Source organism: Crocodylus porosus, unplaced genomic scaffold, assembly GCF_001723895.1.
Source record: "Crocodylus porosus isolate Cpor-Errol unplaced genomic scaffold, CroPor_comp1, whole genome shotgun sequence".
Taxonomy (NCBI): domain Eukaryota; kingdom Metazoa; phylum Chordata; order Crocodylia; family Crocodylidae; genus Crocodylus; species Crocodylus porosus.
The window spans coordinates 36,267,145-36,286,366 of NW_017728909.1; the positions used below are offsets into that span (position 1 = coordinate 36,267,145).

The following is a 19,222-nucleotide window of genomic DNA, read 5'->3' on the forward strand; positions in this document are numbered from 1 at the left end:
CTGGCGTTGTGCCGGTGTTTGTGCAAGGTGTGCATGCACAGAAGGAGCCAGGTCAGATACTTTGCTAGGGGAGAAAGGAGGACACTGCACTCTACAATAATGGTGAGTACATGGCAGACTGCCAGGGCCCTGGCCTGGGTGGCACTGCCCGCCCAGGGCTCCTCTGCAGCCTCCACCCAGATGGAGTCTATGGGGGGCTGGAGCCACCCTCCCCCCACCTATGTGGGCTGCCTGGTGGGGCCTCAGCAGCCTGCGGGGGGAGGGGCAGTGGGAGTTCCCTTGCCTGTCCCAAATGTGCCCACCTTCGGGCCTTGTAGAAGCAGGTGAGGGAGCTCCAGGCAGAGGTCAGCAGGCTGTGGAGGATTAGGGCAGCTGAGGATGAGATTGATGGGTACTTTAATTCTCTGCAGGGTCAGGAACCTAGAGGAGAAGCCACCCCAGAGGGACCCACCGCAGAGGTATGGCAGACGGTCACTTCCAGAGCCAGGGTTACTCGTGCTACCTCAGCGTCATCTCCCCAGGTACAGCTGGGGAATAGGTATGAGGCCCTGGAAGCTGTGGAGGAGGAGGTAGGAGAGGATGCCTCTAAGGTAGGAGAGGATGCCACTCCAAGCATGGCACAGGCCAAGAGCTACTGGAACACCAAGAGGAAGAGATGCCAGGTCCTCGTCATTGGCGATTCCATCCTGAGAGGAGCAGAGGAGCCCATCTGTCGCTCTGACCCCATGGCACGTTAGATTTGTTGCCTGCCTGGAGCTCAGATTCAGGATATCACAGAGATGATCCTGGACCTCACCTGACCCTCTGATAATTACCCCATGGTCCTCATCCATGTGGGAATGAATGATGCGGCCAGGGGAAACCTGGATCACGTCTTGAGTGACTACAAGGCTCTAGGGGTAAAGCTCAAGGAGACAGGGGCACAGGTGTTTTTTTCTTCTATATTTCCAGTGAGCAGGTGCAGATGGCACCATGAGATGCATCGGCGAGGTCAACCAGCAGCTTCGGAGCTGGTGTTACCAGGCGAGCCTTGGGTTCTTGGACCATGATCCACATTTCCACATGGAGGACATGCTTGGGTGGGATGGGTTTCATCTCTCCCCAAAAGGTAAGCATGTTTTTTATTCCAGACTGGCTGATCTTGTACGGTGAGCTTTAAATGGGGGACGGGGATGCAGAGGAACATGAGGACACTTAGCTGTCAAGCCAAGTAATGTGCACAGGTAGTACCCAGGTAAGTGACAGGGGCCAGGGCAGACTTAAGAACAAGGGGGCAGCACGCGCTTCTACAGGAGGCCTCAAATGCCTCTGCACAAATGCTAGAAGCATGGGAAATAAGCAGGAGGAACTTGCCCTCCTGCTAGCTAGCAAAAACCCAGACCTAGTGGGGCTTACAGAAACCTTGTGAGATTCTACCCATGACTGGGCAGTGGACATCCAGGGATACAGACTGTACAGGCAAGACAGAGCAGGGAAAAGGGGGCAGTGTAACGCTATATGTCAAAGAGCAATACACGTGCTCAGTGATCAGGATGGGGTTGGAGGAGGGGCAAACTGAGGTGCTCTGGGTTAGCATGCAAGGGGGTCATGGGGAAAGGGACTTGATAGTGGGCATCTACTACAGATGGCCTCACCAGGGGGATGAAATGGACCTGCAGCTCACAGAGCCTGTAAAGTCAAGGGATATAGTTGTCATTGGTGGCCTAAATTACCCAGACATCTGCTGGGAGGAGCAGTCAGCCAGGTCTGACTGCTCACATAGGTTCCTAGCCAAGATACAGGACCTCCACCTAACCCAGGAGGTGAATAGTCTCACTGGGGGAAATGCCTTGCTGGACTTGGTCCTTGACACAGGTGACGACCTGGTGAGGGGTCTGCAGTACTTGACCACCTGGGTGAGAGTGATCATCGGTTGCTGGAATTTACTATCCAGTGGTGGGTGGTGAAAGCAAGCAGCAAGGCAGAGGTCCTCAACTTTAGGAGACCTGACTTCTGTAAGCTAAGAAGGTTAGTAGGAGAGGCATTGGAGTCTCGGAGCTTCAATGAGATGGGAGTCCAAGATGGGTGGTTGTTCCTCAAGGAGATGATCCTCTGAGCTCAAAGGGAATCAGTCCCAATGTGCACCAAGGGGGACAGGAGTGCTAAGAAGCCCCCATGGCTCAGCAAAGGCATCCAGGTATATCTGAGGGCAAAAAAGGAGGCATACAAACAGTGGAAGCAAGGGGCTATCACCAAGGAGGATTACACCTTCATTGCTCGGGACTGCAGGGAGGCTGTTAGGAAGGCCAGGGCTGAGATATTGCTAGGGCTAGTGACCAGAATTAAAGATAATAAGTCCTTTTTCAAATACATAGGCAGCAAGAAGAAGACACCAGGTAATGTGGGGCCCCCACTGGATAGACTTGGCAAACTAATGATTGCAGCAAACAAAAAAGCTGACCTCTTTAATGAATTCTTTAACTCCATATTCCTGAACAGGGACTGGGACATTTCCTCCACTAGAATTGCGGACAGACCCAGGGGAGGCACCACCATGCCTAGGGTCAGGGACAACCTAGTTAGGGAACTTTTGGAGAGCCTGGACATGTTTAAATCAGTAGGTCCAGATGTTCTTCACCTGAGGGCACTGAGGAAATTTGCAGGGGTCATAGTGGGGCCCCTGGCACAACTCTGTGAGCACTCAGGGGGCACTGGCCAGGTACCAGAGGATTGGAAAAGGGTCAGCGTGGTCCCCACTTACAAGAAGGGGAGAAAGGAGGACCCTGGCAATTATAGGCCAGTCAGTCTTACCTCGGTCCTTGGGAAGGCCTTTGAGAAAATTGTCAAAGAGCACATCTGCATGGGCCCAGCAGGGGAAGTAATGCTCAGGGGCAACCAACACTGGTTCACTGAGGGCGGGTCCTGCCTCACTAACCTAGTTTCTTTTTATGATCACATCACAAAGTCTCTGGATGAGGGTGTCATCTTCCTGGACTTTAAGAAGGCCTTTGGTATGGTTTCCCATCTCATTCTTTTAAAAAAACTTGGTGACTGTGGCACTGATGCCTACACAGCCAGATGGGTGGCAAACTAGCTAGATGGTCGCATCTGGAGAGTGGTGGTGGATGGGTCATTTTTTACCTGGAAGGATGTGGGCAGTGGAGTCCCCCAGGGCTTGGTCCTGGGGCCTGTACTGTTCAGTATCTTTATCAGCGATCTGGATGTGGGTGTGGAATGCACGCTGTCCAAATTCGCTGACGAGGTGGGCACGCTGGAGGGGAGAGACAGAATCCAGCTTGATCTAGACAGGTTGCAGGGGTGGGTGGATGAGAATAGGATGGAATTCAATGCAGACAAGTGCAAGGTGCTGCATCTAGGAAGAAGGAACCAACAGCACACCTATAGGCTGGGGAACACCCTTCTTGTCAACATGGTGGAGTCATTGTTGACTCTAGATGAATATTAGTTGCCAATGTGAGGAAGCGGTCAGTAAGGCTAATTGCACTTTGTCGTGTATCTACAGATGCATCACAAGCAGGTCCAGGGAGATGATCCTTCCCCTATATGCAGCATTGGTCAGGCCGCAGTTGGTCAGGCCACATACTGCGTCCAGTTCTGGGTGCCGCACCTCAAGAGGGATGTGGCTACAATTGAGAGGGTCCAGAGGAGGGCTGCTTGCATGGTCAAGGGGCAGCAGAGCAGGCCATACAAGGAGAGGCTAAAGGCCCTGAACCTATTCAACCTCCACAAGAGAAGGCTGAGAAGGGATCTGGTGTCCATTTACAAACTCACTAGGGGGAACAAGTGAGAATTGGGGGAGGCTCTGTTCCTCCAGGCACCACCCAGGGTTACTAGGAATAATGGCCACAAATTGGTAGAGAGAAGGTTCAGGCTGGACATCAGGAGACATTACTTTACAGTTTTAGGGCTGCCAGGCTCTGGAATGGGCTCCCAAGTGAGGTGGTGCTGTCTCCTACGTGGTGCGGTCTTCAAGAGGAGGCTGGACAGATATTTGGCCTGGGTGATATGACAACAGCACCCATTCCTGCCCGGGGCAGGGGGTTGGACCTGATGATCCCTTCTAACCGTAAGCACTATTAAAGCATTATGAAACTATCTTCTTGGAAGAATGCAGTTCCTTTTTTCAGCTGAATATGGCTGCTGAACGGTAAGTCATTATTTAGCTTTGTTGGTGCAAGGTTAATAAAGTCTTTCGGAACAGGAAAATTAGGAAACTCAGAATGTCCCTTTCGGAAATGACCTGCTGTCTAGTCCAAGCTTTGCGGGGCTGTCAGTCTCTTTATCTGCCTTATTGCGGGCAGTTCAGCTTTGTACATGGACTAGTTTTGCTCCTTCTTCCCATATATTACATGCATATTTCTGAAGCCCCATTTTTTTGTCAGATATATATAATTTCTTAGCAGTAGTGCTTTTCTAAGCAGAGGAGATCATTTATTAGATGCCTAAAGAACTTATGTTAGCCTGGACAGGCAGGGGCAGCAGAAAGGATGGTTCTTTCCCCTGGAGCAGGGATGAGGCCCCATTCCTCTCGAGGACAGCAGTAACACCGATAAAAGAGTCCTTTTCCTTCCAGAGATAGAGGCACAATGGAATGAGGCCTTCTTCTCGTCTCTTTCCATCCTAAGGGCAAGATGACAACTGAGAACAACCTAATACTTACCTCAGATGGGATGAATTTGCCTGGGTGAGTGGGTATGAGCAAGCAGGGAAGGCTTACACTCTTCCCCTTCCACATGCAGTGCCCCTCTTAGGGTTGTCTGCTGTTTCAAAAAATGGGTTTTAGAGTTAACATCCAGCAAGAGGCAGGTACATTGCAGAGATCAGGCAGACTTTATTCTTTTATACTTGGGTAATTTGCTCTGTGTAATGATGAGGCCTGGAAAATTATTTTTATTTTCATGAGATTTTTAGACGATGTTATAATAATGATGGATCAGTTTATGGAACGGGGCCCAGACTTCTGTCCTTTCATTCCTAACACTGTAGTGAGCAGTAGAGATAAAATAGCAAGGAGGAAGAGAGGCAGACAGAAAGAGAAAAAGGATGTTTTATTTTTTCTAAAACTGGTTGCATTCTATTTGTGGACACTGGTTTTAGCACCTTCCTGCTACATTGTATAAGAGTAAATATCAAGTTCAGAGACAACTAGGTGGCAGCTCTGAATGTTTCCTTAGCCATCCTATGTTGCAAAGTGTTGAGTGGGCTTTGCTTCTCCTCTGGCATCAGATTTCTTTACAAATGATACTTCAGTGTTAGAGTATTTTATCCATTGAACCACAAAGGATTTGGATGCTTTTAGGCCCAAGCCCTTTGACCCTCCTATTTGGGTCAAGCACTTAAGAATAAGCCTAGGAATCAGGCACTTATTTAATGCAAGTCTTTAAAAAGTGTTCCACCGACTGATGAGCCTTACCTCTCCTCATGGTACGCTGGTAGAAACAATAATAAAAAATAGGACTGGTCATCACATGGATGAGCAGGGTTGCCTGGGAAGAGTCAGTTTGCCCTCCTAGGGTGCGTGTAGCAGCAGGAACCTCCCCCCTCCCCTTGCCCCCGGGATAAGCCAGTCGCAGCTCCATCCTATGCCCCACCCTGGCTGTGCAGTGCCTGCCCCTCCCCATGCCGCAGCCCCACTCCCTCCCTCACCACTGCATACATGCCCCTCTCCACCCCTGCTGCAGCTGCCCTGTGTTTGGTGGGTTGGGAAGGGTGGGGCTAAGCCCTGTTAGCCCTGGCCTTCTGCCACCTATGGTCTGCCACATCCTTTCTGTAGTGGGGGGGCCCAAAACTGAACCCAGTACTCCAGATGTGACCTCACCAGTGCTGAATAGAGGGGAATAATCACTTTCCGTGACTTACTGGCAATGCTCTTACCAATGCAGCCCAGTGCCATTAGCCCTCTTGGCAAAAAGGGCACACTGCTGGCTCATATTCAGCTTATTGTCCATTGCTTCTTTTCTGCACCAGCCAGTCAGCTCCCAGCCTGTACTCGTGCCTGGGATTGTACCCCCCGTAAGTGCAGAACTTTGCATTTGTCCTTGTTGAACCTCATGAGATTCCTTTTGGCTCAATCCTCGAATTTGTCTAGGTCACTCTGAATCCTATCTCTACCTGCCAGTATATCTACTACTCCTCCCAGCTTGGTGTCATCTGTAAACTTGCTAAGGATGCACTCTGTGCCATCTTCCAGGTCACTGATGAAGACAGAACAAAACCAGACCCAGGAATGACTCCTGGGGCACTCCACTTGATACTGGCTGCTAACTAGACATCAAGCCATTGATTACTGCTCTCTGAGCCTGATGCTGCAGCCAGTTTTCTATCTACCTTACAGTCTATTCACCCAGCCCATACTTTCTTAGCTTGCCTGTGAAAATGTTGTGGGAGACCATATGAAAAGCCTTGCTGAAATCAAGGTATATCACATCCACTGGTGTCCCCGCATCCACAAAGCCAGTCATGTTATCATAGAAGGCAATCAGGTTGGTCAGGCATGATTTGCCCCTGGTAAATCCATGCTGACTATTCCTAATCACCACCTTCTCCTCCAAGTACTTAGAAATGGATTCCTTGAGGATATGCTCCATGATATTTCCAGGTACTGAGGTGAGGATGACTGGTCTGTGGTTCCCTAAATCCTTCTTTTTCCCTTTCTTAAATATGGGAACTATGTTTGCCCTTTTCCAGTCATCTGGGACCAATCCTGATTACTATGAGATTTCAAAGATGATGGCTCTGCAATCATGTTAGGCAACTCCTTCAGCACCCTCAGGTGTATCCCATCCAGCCCCACAGATCTGTACACATCCAGCTTTTCAAAGTAGTCCCTAACCTGTTCTTTCAGCGCTTACAGCTGTGCCCCTCCTCCCCAAACTGTGCTGCCCAGTGGAGTGGTCTGGGAGCTGATCTTGCCTGTGAAGACTGAGGCAAAAAAGGCACTGAGTACTTCAACTGTTTCTGCATCCTCTGTCGCAAGGTTGCCTCCCCCATTCAGTAAGGGACCCACACTTTTCCTGATTTTCCTCTTGCTACTGACATACTTGTAGAAACCCTTTTTGTTACCCTTCACATCCCTTGCTAACTTCAGTTTACTGAACAGTTCCCTGCTGAGCCAAGCTGGTCTTCTGCCATATTTGCTAGTCTTCCTGCACATCGGGATGGTTTGTTTCTGCACTCTCAGTAAGGCTTCTTTAAAGTACAGCCAGCTTTTCCAAACTCCTCTCCCCTTCAGTCTGGCTTCCCAGGGGATCCTGCCCATCAGTTCCCTGAGTGAGTTGAAGTCTGCTTTTCTGAAGTCCAGGGTCCTTACTCTGCTGCTTACCACCCTTACTTTTTTTAGGATCCTGAACTGAATTATCTTGTAGTCATTGCTGCCCAAGTTGCCATCCACTACTACATTCCCCACGAATTCTTCCCTGCTTGTGAGCAGCAGTCAAGAAGAACATGGACCCTAGTTGGCCACTCCAGCACTTGCACCAGAAATGCTCTCCAAACATTTCCTGGATTGCCTGCACACTGCTGTACTACCCTCCCAACAGATGGCAGGGTGATTGAAGTCCTCCATGAGAACCAGGGTCTGTGATTGAAAACTTCCACTAGCTGTTTGAAGAAAGCCTCATTCACCACTTCTTCCTGGTCTGGTGGTCTATAGTAGATCCCCACCACAACATCACCCTGGTTGCTCTCCCCTCTGACTCTAACCCAGAGACTCTCAACAGGCCTATGTCCAGCTTCATTCTGGAGCTCTGAGCAATCATATGGTTCTTTTATATAAAATGCAACTCCTCCTCCTCTTCTCCCCTTCCCGTTATTCCTGAACAGTTTGTACCCATCCATGACAGTGCCTGTAGTCATGTGAGCTATTCTACCAAGTCTCTTTTATTCCAGAGATTCACACAGGCAAATATCTCTGGGTATTTTGTTCTGAATTTGGCTTTTACTGTGAACCAATTAAGGAAAGCATTATTTAAGTAATAAAAAATACTTGTCCAGAAATACATGGGAAAGTTTATTCCACTCCCTTTGAAGGAATGGGGTATGGGACTAATACACTCTTCTCTTTTACTAGAAATGGAGAAATATGCTGTTCACTTAATAGTGTAAAAAGGGAAATTGTAAAATAATAATAGATAAGCACTCTGAAGCAAGCTTGTGTTAGCTATCTCTGTTAGTATTTGGGAAAGCACACTATTGAGAAATATTTTGCCAAACATACATAGGCATGCAGTATGATAACACATTGCAAATTGCTGTTGATTACAAGGTGGTTGTTTCAATTTTTTTTAAGTTTGACGATTAAAATGAACAAACTGATTAAATAAAAATAAATTAATCAAGTCAGTTCAATCTTTGTTTTATGAAAATAACAATACATAGTCCAAGTTTTGTTATTGAGGAGTATAAAGTGTTAAGTACATAAAGCAATCAGTGCAATCAGCAACTATTTTGAAAAGCTTGTCTTGAGAAGAGTGTTCTTTTTTGTTGTTGTTTTACACTTTTTGGCACATGGAGATCACAAAAATCACAAATTCACAATGCAGAAGATAGCACAGAAAAAAGGTCTGTTGCTGAAACTATTATTTTAGAGTTAGAAATTTTAGTTTAAAAAAGTTGATTTCGAGTAACACACAGCTTTCAGAATCAGTGCCTTTGCTCTTGTAAACTACAGTAGAACATCACCAGCTTATCCTTCACTAATTTTGATGTAGCCCTACTTATTAGGAACTGGGCATGTTCACCCTGATTTACTGCACAGTAAAGCTAATTACCAGGCAGTAAGCAACATCATCTAAATATGTTGACTCTTACTGCACAGTTTTTGCTGCTGTAGCAAATTAACTGCTAATTACTGCACAGTACTGGATGTGCAGATGGCCGGCCATGAACAAATTTGCTCCGGACCAGCTGTATAGCAGAGGGTGGGAGATTGCTTCCTACCCTCAGGAGCTGCCTGATACTGTGGTGGACTCTGCCACCCAAGCCTGGGCGGGGGCAATGTTCCCCTGCCTCAGCAGCAGGGAGCTCCCAACCCCAGCTCCATGATTGTGATCCTGGAACAGGGGCAGGGAACAGGCTAGGAGCTTGTTCCCAGGCCCAACTCTGCGATCGTGGAATGGAGCGGGGACTGGGAGCAAGCTCCTAGCCTGTTCCCAGCCCCTGCTCTAGGATGGCAATTGCAGAGCAGGGGCTGGAAGCTCTCTTCACAGGGAGAGTTCCCCACTCAAACTGGAGCTGACTGGGACCTGGTCCTGACTGGGACAGTTCCTGGCCAGCCCTGGGCTGTGCAGGGAAGTCTGAATGTACAGCCTGGAGGTGGCTGGGAACTGTCCTGTTTCAGGAAGTCCCCAGCCAGCTCTGGGCTGCACATACAGACTTCCTTATACAGCCCAGAGCCAGCTGGGAGTTGTCCCAGTCCCAGGCAGGTTCCAGTCCCATGCCCTGATCCACTGGTGGGGCAGCTAGAAGTGAGGCCCAAGCTGGGTGGGGATTCCTCACCCAGCTGGGCACTACTTGCAGCTGGGGCAGGAGGATATTGTCCCTGCCTGGGCTCCATCACTGGATCGCACCGTGGCAGCAGGAGGCTCCTGGGGGCAGGGAGCAATCTCTCAGCCCCTGCCAGGAGACAGCTTTGCAGGTCCACAGCTGGTGGAGAGCCAGAGGGGGTGGGAGCAAACTGCTGCCAGCAGCAGCAAATCTGCTTCTAAATCTCTGCACATGTAGATGCCTGTCCAGGGTACACTAGAATAAACCCACCATTCAGTATTTAAACATGTAGTCATATCCAGTAAGTTTTCCTGGGCAGGGCATCTATACATTGGGAACAAATTTTCTCCCAAGGGGAGCATTTCAGTGTGGGGCTACTTCAGCCCTGCTGTGCCCCCCTACAACAGCCAGGGAGAGCTCCAGATACCAGAGTCAAGCTCTAGGAAAACCAGAATCAGGCCCTACTCTCCAGGGGTGTGGGAGAAGCTGTCTTGCCTCTGGGGCAGTTGCCTCCCAGCCCTGTGCCCTGATCTGCAGACCAGGGCATGGGGCTAGGAAAATGTCCCCACCCCAGCTGCTGCTTCTCAGCTCCATGCCCTGATGTGCTGATTGAGGCATGGGGCTAGGAAGCAGTTGCTTGGGGGAAGGGACAGTTTCCCCATCCCCTGCAATCTGGGTTGACCAGGAGCAATTTGCTCTTGGTCAGCAGTCTATATGTGCACTACTGCACGGTAGTTACTCCATGGTTAATCTACAACCTGTATTTTCAGGTAGTTGGCAACCATCCAGTAAACTAATTTACTGTACAATAAATGCTGCACACATGCAGACAGTGATACTTTACTGCACAGTAGATTAGTCTACTGTGCAGTACGCACCTTGTGTAGACACACTCCCTGTTTAGTAAACACAGTGCTGGAGGGAAGCTGTATAATACTAGGACCCGTTTCACAAAAGGGATTATAGTATGTTACTAAGGTCTTCTCAAACTCATCATAAATTAAAACTATGTGGCAAATATCTACCATAAATGCACAGAGTATCTTTTATGATGCATTATCCTTTCTTTTTAATTCTTTGTTCACTAACACTGCAGTTAACAAGAGCTTTGATTGCTGTGAATCAGTGAGGTTCTACTGTACTGTAATCATGTAATAAAATGCTTAGAAATATTTCAGCCTTCATGTCTGAGGCGAGCATAATGAGCTAATTTTCAACATCTGATTTGATGGGAGATTTCTTAAGGTCGTCTTCTGTGAGGTTGGATCTCTTCTGGCTTGGGATAGCAGGCAGGACACGGCTTGTTTTTAGAGGTTCTCCTGATAGACCAGGCAAGAAGGAGTACAGTGAGTGACTCTGAGAAAGTCCTCCTTTCTGGGATTTGGAGTTAAGTGCTGGTCGGAGAATAGCTGCGCCAGTCTTTAAAGAGTTTAAAGACTGTGACTTTGACTTCTTGACACCCTGAGAAACTTGATTAGATGGTAGCTGGACTGAAGACAAAAGAAAAAGATCAAAAGAGTCCACAGAAAATGAGAAACGAACATTTACAATTTAGCACTTTGTCATGTTGTTTTCTTATTCTGGTAGATTATCTATCTTGTATCATTGCATACTTAAACTGAATCATTTGAACTTAACACAGTATTAAAGATAAAGAAGTCCTAAAGCCACTTAAAGCATATCTTAGCAGAACTAATATAGAGGCATGGACTGGACACATACTCACATACTCTGGTGTAACTTAAATTGGGTTTATATACTGATATAAATTATACTCAGATAAGGAACAGACAGACATGTAGTTATCCTGGGTCAGCTTCATGCAGCAGGCAGCTATTTCTGAGTCCCATCACTAGGCAGTGGGGAGCAAGTAACAGCATATTTGCCTTTAGCACATGATTACCCAAGATGGATGCAGACAGATGAATCCTAAACCAAAGTAAATTTCATTAGTGGAGTTTTACCCCAGAAAATTTCAGGAGTACTTCTACAGTAGACTTGGTGATCTCACTATGTATAGGGGTTTATGTCTTCTGTCTGCCTTACTGGTACTTCTCACAGTGGTGTAATGCCTATAGTAACTATCCATGCCTATGTATGGAAATATGCGTTCCTGCGTTAACCAAGAAAACAATTTTGATGACAATTTATGAGTGTTTGAAGATTAACATATCATCCTAGATTCAAAGATTCAGTCTGACAAACACTAAAACCTATGGTTATTTATCCATAGCTTATTTGGGCTAGAGATGTCTGAGAATTCGTTATTAGAAAAATACCTATTCATCTACCAAAACTTTTCATGGAAACATAGCAGTTTTGATGAAACTTTTGTTGAGAGAGACTTATCAAGTCTAGGGTGGCATTTGTGATGAAGCCCAACAATGCAATGACCAAGCCATCTCAGAACAGCTGGTAGTTAGGGCACTCAATTGGGATGTGGGCAAACCTTGGAGAAGGAATGTGAACCTTGTCACTTGACATCTTGGGGGAATGCTCTAACCATCTGGCTATTATAGCACCTGAATCCTGCTCTCAATCTCTCTTTCTCTTTGAAAAGGTCTGAGTTTCATATTGCTGTAGACCAGTAACATTTTGAACTCTCAAAAAACCTTTGCAGGACAGCAAAATCATTCTGCCACAGAAATAATGTGAACCTGAACCTTTGTGCAATCCTTCCTTCTCAATAGTCCCTCAGCTTATTCCCTTTTGTACTCTCCCTGATGGGCATTTTCTTTGCACAAATCCAGATACAATCTACAAACCCTAACCAGGGACAAGAGTCACCTTGCTTAATTTAATGCAAATCTTGTATAACTTCAGTGAAATAGGAAATTAATTCAAATTGGTTTAATGGATGAGAATCTGGTAAATGGATTAATTTTTACTAGGCACAACCGACCCTCTGATCAGTTAGTGTGTAAACTGAGTAACTACAGTGAATGTACATAAGTTGAGGATCTTCAGAAAAAGCTGTCAGCAAACTCAGGGTTAGGTTGAATAGGGGAAGGTCTCAGAGGACTGAAGAAGGGTAAATGTAGTACTTAACTTTAACAAGGAGGACCTGAGGAATTATAAACCTGCAAATGTAACATCAATTCTGAGAAAGATACTAGAACAAATGGTTAAACAATTAATTTATAAGCACTTAGAGCCAGATTCTTTTCCATTTATTAGGCATGTAAAAGGACTCCAGCCAGTGATTTCTAGAGCGTGTGCTGTGTTACACTAGTGTACCATGAGAGGGATGGAAGTGTGCCATGAAAAATGGGCTGAATTGGGTACTGGGTGGGCCAGCCCTGTGCAGCAGAATGGGGTCCTAGCTCCACCAGCTCTGTGCAGGGGGGATGGGGCTACAGCTGCAGACTGGTGAGTGAAATGAGCTGCCAGTTTTAATCTGAGAAACAGGTGTGCCCCAGGCATCAGAAGTTGGGGAAAAACTGACTTAAGTGCTTAAGTGTGACTATAAAACAGTTAATGCAAAAGGTGGAATCTCCTCCTTCCAGTTGCTTTCTGTGACTCATTCTTAAAGATGATATTTTGTTACAAAAGCAGATGTTCATGGGTTTTCAGGACTTGAGCAGGGTGGAATAGAGAGGTGCACATAGGGACATAAATCCATTTGGATGCCCTGTAGATGGAATGAAATCTGGCCCTTACAGTATAAAAAGGAAATAAGACACAGTCAGTATAGATATGTCAAGAGAAGCTAGTGTCAAAACAATTTAATGTTTCATTTTTGATGTGGTAACTGGCTTAGAGGATAACAGGGAAGCAGATGTGCTATATCATGACTGAATAAGGGTTTTGACCCTATCCCAGAGGACTTTCTCATATGCAGATGGGAAATATGTTCTACAGTGGTGCCCATGCTTAGATTTCATAGATTTCATAGATTTCTAGGGTGGTCAGGGACCTATTAGACCATCCAGTTCGACCCCCTGCTCTGGGCAGGAAAGAGCGTTGGGGTCAAGTGACCCCAGCCATATGCTTGTCTAATCTCCTCTTGAACACCTCCAAGGTAGGGGCAAGCACCACCTCCCTTGGAAGTCCATTCCATATTTTGGCGATCCTTACCATAACAAATTTATTCCTGATGTCTTTCTGGTTTTACAGGCGAGATAAGCACCATCGGGCTGGTCCGGGGCTAGACTGAACTCCATGCTGTGTCTGCCCAGCCCTGTGTGCCCAGATAGGGCCCCATGTAGCCTCAGATGACCCCTGTATGCTGGGATTGGGGCCTGGTGCTGACCTCTTATACTGGATTTGGCCCCTGGGGCCTCATGTGTGGGATCAGGCCCCACATCAACCCCACCCACTGGGATTGGGCCCTGTGGCCCAGTGCCATCTCCTCCTGGCCCTTTGTGCCAGGATCAAGCTCCAGGACCCAGTGCCATCCCTGTATGCCGGGAGCAGGACCTGAGCACCTAATTAGTGCACAGGTCTAGAGTCCAGAAATTTGGCGGTTGGGGAGTACTGCCACGACTCCACTGCCACTAAATTTTTGGATGTGGGGAATCCTGAAACTGTATGATGTGGAGCCAGGGCCTGGATCTGACCCATAGGCTGGGGGCTGAGCATCCCTATTCTATAAGATGTTACCATAAAATGAATGTCCAAACAAGTGAAAAATATTTTTTTTCAGAGAGCAGTTATAAGTGGTTGCTTTCAAATTGGAGAGACACTTCAAGTGTGATCTGGAAGGGGTCAGCCCTTGGCCTGGTTCTGTCTGATATTTTCTTTACTAACTCAGATAATGGGGTAGAAAACACACTGAAAACACTTCAGATGATACCAAGCCAGGGGGGAGGGGAGTTGCAAGGATTTTGGAAGACCAGAATTAAAGTGAAAGTTAATGAAACAAAGTCTAACTCATTATGCAGTGAAAGCTGAATTAACCAATGAGAGGAAACTCAAATTTGGCTGCATCACAGTCCAATGGGTGGGGAATTGGCTCTGAGGCTGGACTCAGAGAGTGGTGATTGATGGAAATGAATCATGATGGTGCTTCATGATCAGTGGTGTCCCACAAGGCTCTGTCCTTGGACCTGTTCTCTTTAATGTCTTTATCAACAATGTGGATTTTGGTGTCAGAAGCAGACTGGCCAAGTTTGTCGATGACACCAAACTTTGGGGGACAGTGTCTACACCTGAGGATAGGAAGGTGATCCAGGCTGACTTGGATAGGCTGAAAAGGTGGGCAGATTCAAACCTGATGATATTCAATACAAATATAAGGTACTCTACCTTGGGAACTACACCCCCCTCCCCTGCACCATGCTTGTAGGCTTGGCAGTGCTACACTTGCTACCACCAAGGCTGAAAGTGATTTGGGGGTCATGGTTGACCACAGGATGAACATGAGCCACCAATGCAGTGTCACAGCTGGTAAAGCAAATCAAACTCTGGATTGCATCTATAGATGCTTCTCAAGTAAATCTCAGGATGCCATCCTCCTGCTGTACTCGGTCTTCATGAGGCCACAGCTGGAGTACTGCATTCAATTGTGGGCTCCACAATTCAAGAAGGATGTGGAGAAGCTTGAGAGAGTCCAGAGGAGAGCCACGCACATGATCAGAGGGCAGGAAAACAGGCCTTATGATGAGAGGCTGAGAGCTATGAGACTCTTCAGTGTGGAAAAGCACAAGCTCAGGTGGCCGGTGGCTGCCTATAAGTACATCGGGGTATGCATCAGGATCTGGGGGAACGTCTGTTCACCAGAGTGCCCCAAGGGATGACAAGGACCAACAGTCACAAAGTCTTCTAAGACCATTTTAAGGAAAAACTTCTTTACTGTCTGAGCCCCCAAGGCCTGAAATAGGCTCCCTCCAAAGATGGTGCAAGCACCTCCTCTGGACTCCTTTAAGAAGTATTTGGACACTTATCTTGCTGGGATCCTTTGACCCTAGCTGACTTCCCTCCCTTGGGGCCAGGCACTGGACTTGATGATCTCCTGAGGTCCCTTCCAGCCTTAATGTCCATGAAATCTATGATATCTATGAAACCTTTTGCAAACTTTATGAAGGAAAAGCTAAACACATAGCTGCAAAATGTAGAATAACTGAGTAGATTGCAACACTGCTGAAAAGGATGAGTCATCAATGTGATGCAAAATCTTGAGTGGCATCCTTCTGTGCTTTCTGCCTCTGCAAAGGGGAATCAACCCAGTATTGCCATGCATAGGCCCCCCCTGTGCATTTTTCACTAGTGAACTGAGAGTCTGATCTAATACCTCTCGAAGTGAATGGGCACTTTCCATTGGCTAAAAATGGAAATTGGAACAGTTCCTCATACTTTGTTTTATTAGACACATTATACCATGAAGACTGAAGTTCTCCTTACCAGCCTCTTTCAAACCATTTACCTAGGTAATACATATAATTATTTATTTCTTATCTTTATTGGCCCAACTGTATAGTCAGGAGAGCTGTTTGACAAACTTCTGGGCATCAAGAGCTCTTTCTTAGGTCTGAGAAACCTGTCAGTTCCTCACACATCCAGGTGGAATTCATAGCATTGCAAAGGGCATACAGTAGGCCTTAGACATCAAGAATGGCCGACTGGTATTCTCAAATAAAGGCCCAAAGTGGAGTTTTAATGGGTCGGACAGTTTGTTCAGGCCTTTGGCATTGTGGTTATTTCCAGGCATCAGAAGCCATGACGTCATGATAGTCACAGGGCAGCAAAGGATGGTTACATGCTAAATACTATCCATCTGATTCTGCACACTAAGCACAGACAAAATTCCCACGAAAAAATAAGGAGCAAACTTCCATTCAGAATAAACCATAAGCATTACAGGACTGGACCTTGGATAGGCTTAAAAACATTATGTTATATAATGTTATGTTATGTTATGTGCATAAAACATGTTTGTACTGAGAAACAGGAACCCTGGAAAGAGCTCTGGATTTTATTCTCCAGTCAAAAAAATATGGGGCAGGAGCTTCACTTTCAGGAGACAATGTGAGTCCTCTAATAAAGACAAGCCAAGACAAGACTCCAGCAGCTACTGGAGCAGCACTATAAGTTCCTGAGAGCTTTCACACCCAATAATGACTACTGTAAACTGCTTGTGTCTCCAGACAGAAGAGGAAGGATTGTCAAGGGGATTATCAATGTGCCTAGCATATGGTGAAAAGAGGCTGGAGGATACCTTGGTGAGGTTAGAGTCATTAAAAGTGAAATTTGGAAGCAGAATCTAGTCAATTTAGCTATGACAAAAAGAAGTAATATTAGGTGAAAAGCAATGGGTAGAAAAGAAAGGACTAAGGACAAAGGCTTAGTAATAAAGGTACAGAATCGTTATGAAAGTGCCACACAATTTCATAGCTAAGGCTGAAATCATTTAAGAACTTGAGCACTCTGTGATGATTTTTGGTCCTGAACTACCTTAATAAAGGAAGTGAAACTCTCTGGACATTCTACATGGTTAAATTCCACTGGCATCGTGTGTATTGGCAGCACTGAAGAAATTTGATTTAAGCAGCAGGACTGGGGACAGCTTCTCCTGTCTAAGGATTGTTGAAGACTATCATTAGCTATTGTCTAAGAACCTCTCTGCAAGTCCTGGAGGGAGCATTTCTGAGGTAAGAAGAGTGTGTGAGAGTTGGGTAGCAGCTTACAACACTGTAAAGATTGCAGGCAATGCTATGGCTAGCAGAGCAGCCAAGTGAGGCTCTCTGAATTATGGCAGAGGTTTCTCCAGCTCTAAGATCAGCTGAGGACTGAGAGTCTGAAAAGATGGTTATAGCTACTGGAGTGCTTTGCTCTGAAGTTACTGCTTCAGGACTATTTATAAACTATTTTTCTAAAACATATTTTGAAGTCCTTTTGAAGTTAATGCTGCTTCTTCCTTTTTCGCTTCCTGTCCTTTTTTTCTGAGTGTTTCTACTTTCTATTTAATTCATGCCAGTTTCAGTTCTCTTTCTAATTCATTAAGTTTATTTTATACTTATTTGGTCATATATGTCAAAAACCCATCTGGGCACCAGGAGGGTTCCCCAGTACCACCTGAGTTTTTCCTTGCTGGTCCTTACTTGTCCCAAGGAACAGACCAAAGTTTCCCTGAGATAACTCCTTCTCCCTGCAAACCTCAGTTTCACTGCTCTTATATTAGACCCCATAGCTGTGAAAAGGGAATTTCTGCCAGCTTTATGTGGCCTCTTCTTGGGGTTATGAAATATATTTTTGGTCCCTCTTTCTGTACAAAAGTCTAGCCTGGAATATCACCCATTCAGAAATTACTCTTTCCATAGGCAATCAGTAAGGAAACAAAATAACAGATTTAGTATGTAGGATAAGAGAATTACACAAGAAAAACTGGCCATAAATTTGAAGACAGAAAAACAAGACAAGTATTCTCTTATCTGGTTACACCCTACCCCTCCCAAAAGTTCTGCCAGTCTTTTTTGAGATCAGCATTCCTGCTGATTCTATCAGCTTTGACTGCTGAGGCCTTGGACCCTGGGATCCTTCCTCAGCCTAACAAAATCCAAAAGACATGATCCTATAGACTCTAAGGAACCTCCAAAATCAGCCCCCTCGCCCTCCATCAGCATTATTCAATTATTCTAATTGCTCATGAGTCATAGAGACTTTCAGAAGTTTCTGGTCTCCCTGGGTGTTTATACACTTGCCCCAGGAATGGGGCAGAGGGGTGCTTTAGTTAGAGCAGATCCAGGAGCTGCTCTAATTAAAGCACTTGGAGCGTCATGTGTATCAGCATCCCTGCACTGAAAAATGGCGGTGGGGGTGCTTTAACTTAAGCTTGTGTAATTACCACTCCAGCAGACTCATGCTGTGCCCATCATGGCACTTGTAGTTTTGCAAACCCCCCACAGCCTGGGGAATAGCAGCTTGCGCTGCCAAGCCCCCATGGCCTGGGGGCATAGCAGGCTGTGTGGATCCCCCCCTCCCTGTCCCTTGGGGCAGCAATGCAGCAGGAGGGGCAGCAATGCAACAGGATAGGCAGCAACACCCCAGATGTATAGGGACAGGTGGCGGCCCAAACAGGCAAAGACGCCTGTTCAGGCTGCTCAGTTATCTGGCATATTTTGTTACCTGGCACCCTCCATTCCCTGTGGTTAAGGGATAACAAAGCTTTTACTGTATATCTATATATATAGATCTAGATCAGGGGTGGGCCATTATTTCGGGCGGAGAGCCGCTTACCCAGTTTTGGCAAACTGTCGAGGGCCACATGGGTAGTCCTGCCCCTTGACAGGTGCCTCACCCTCTGGACACCATCTTGGGATCCAATGTCTCAGGGCCAGCACCAGTGGGGCCCAGAGCAGAGCGCAGGCTGGCAGGGGTCTGTGGAGCCAAGTTGGGCTGCACCAGCAGGGAGAGGGGGCAGCTGGCTTGGCTCCATAGAGCCCCTGCTGGCCGGGACCCTGTACTCCTGCCATCCTGCTCTGGGCCCCACCAGCACCAGCCCTGGGACACCGGTGTGGGCCCCATGCACTCGCTCACTCCCAGTGCCCCCCAGCCCCGTGGTACAGGCGGGGGCAGCGTGCAGCCTTGACACCCTGCTCTATGGTAGGGAATGAGCTGGTGCTGAGCAAGGGGAAAAGCGGACCCTCCCCTGCCCCGTGGCCAGAATTCCCTGCTGCAGCCGCTTGCAGCCTGCACGGGGCTGTCCTGAGCAGGCACAGGCGGGGGCTGGGGCGGAGAGGCAGCAGATGTTTGCAGCTGGCCCAGGTCCTGGGTAGCTGCTGACAGCTACAGAGCCCAGGCT

The 19,222-nt window shown here is 47.0% G+C and overlaps 1 protein-coding gene across 1 annotated transcript in view; it reads right to left on the reverse strand.

Annotated features, from left to right (window-relative positions):
- Window positions 1–9,656: 9,656 nt before the first annotated feature.
- Window positions 9,657–19,222, reverse strand: part of ANKRD55 (ankyrin repeat domain 55) — an 82,982-nt gene continuing 73,416 nt past the window's right edge. The window contains exon 11 of the mRNA XM_019532088.1: window positions 9,657–10,973. Within this exon, the coding sequence (XP_019387633.1) occupies window positions 10,690–10,973 (284 nt within the window). The 3' untranslated portion in view covers window positions 9,657–10,689. The remainder of the gene's footprint in view (window positions 10,974–19,222) is intronic.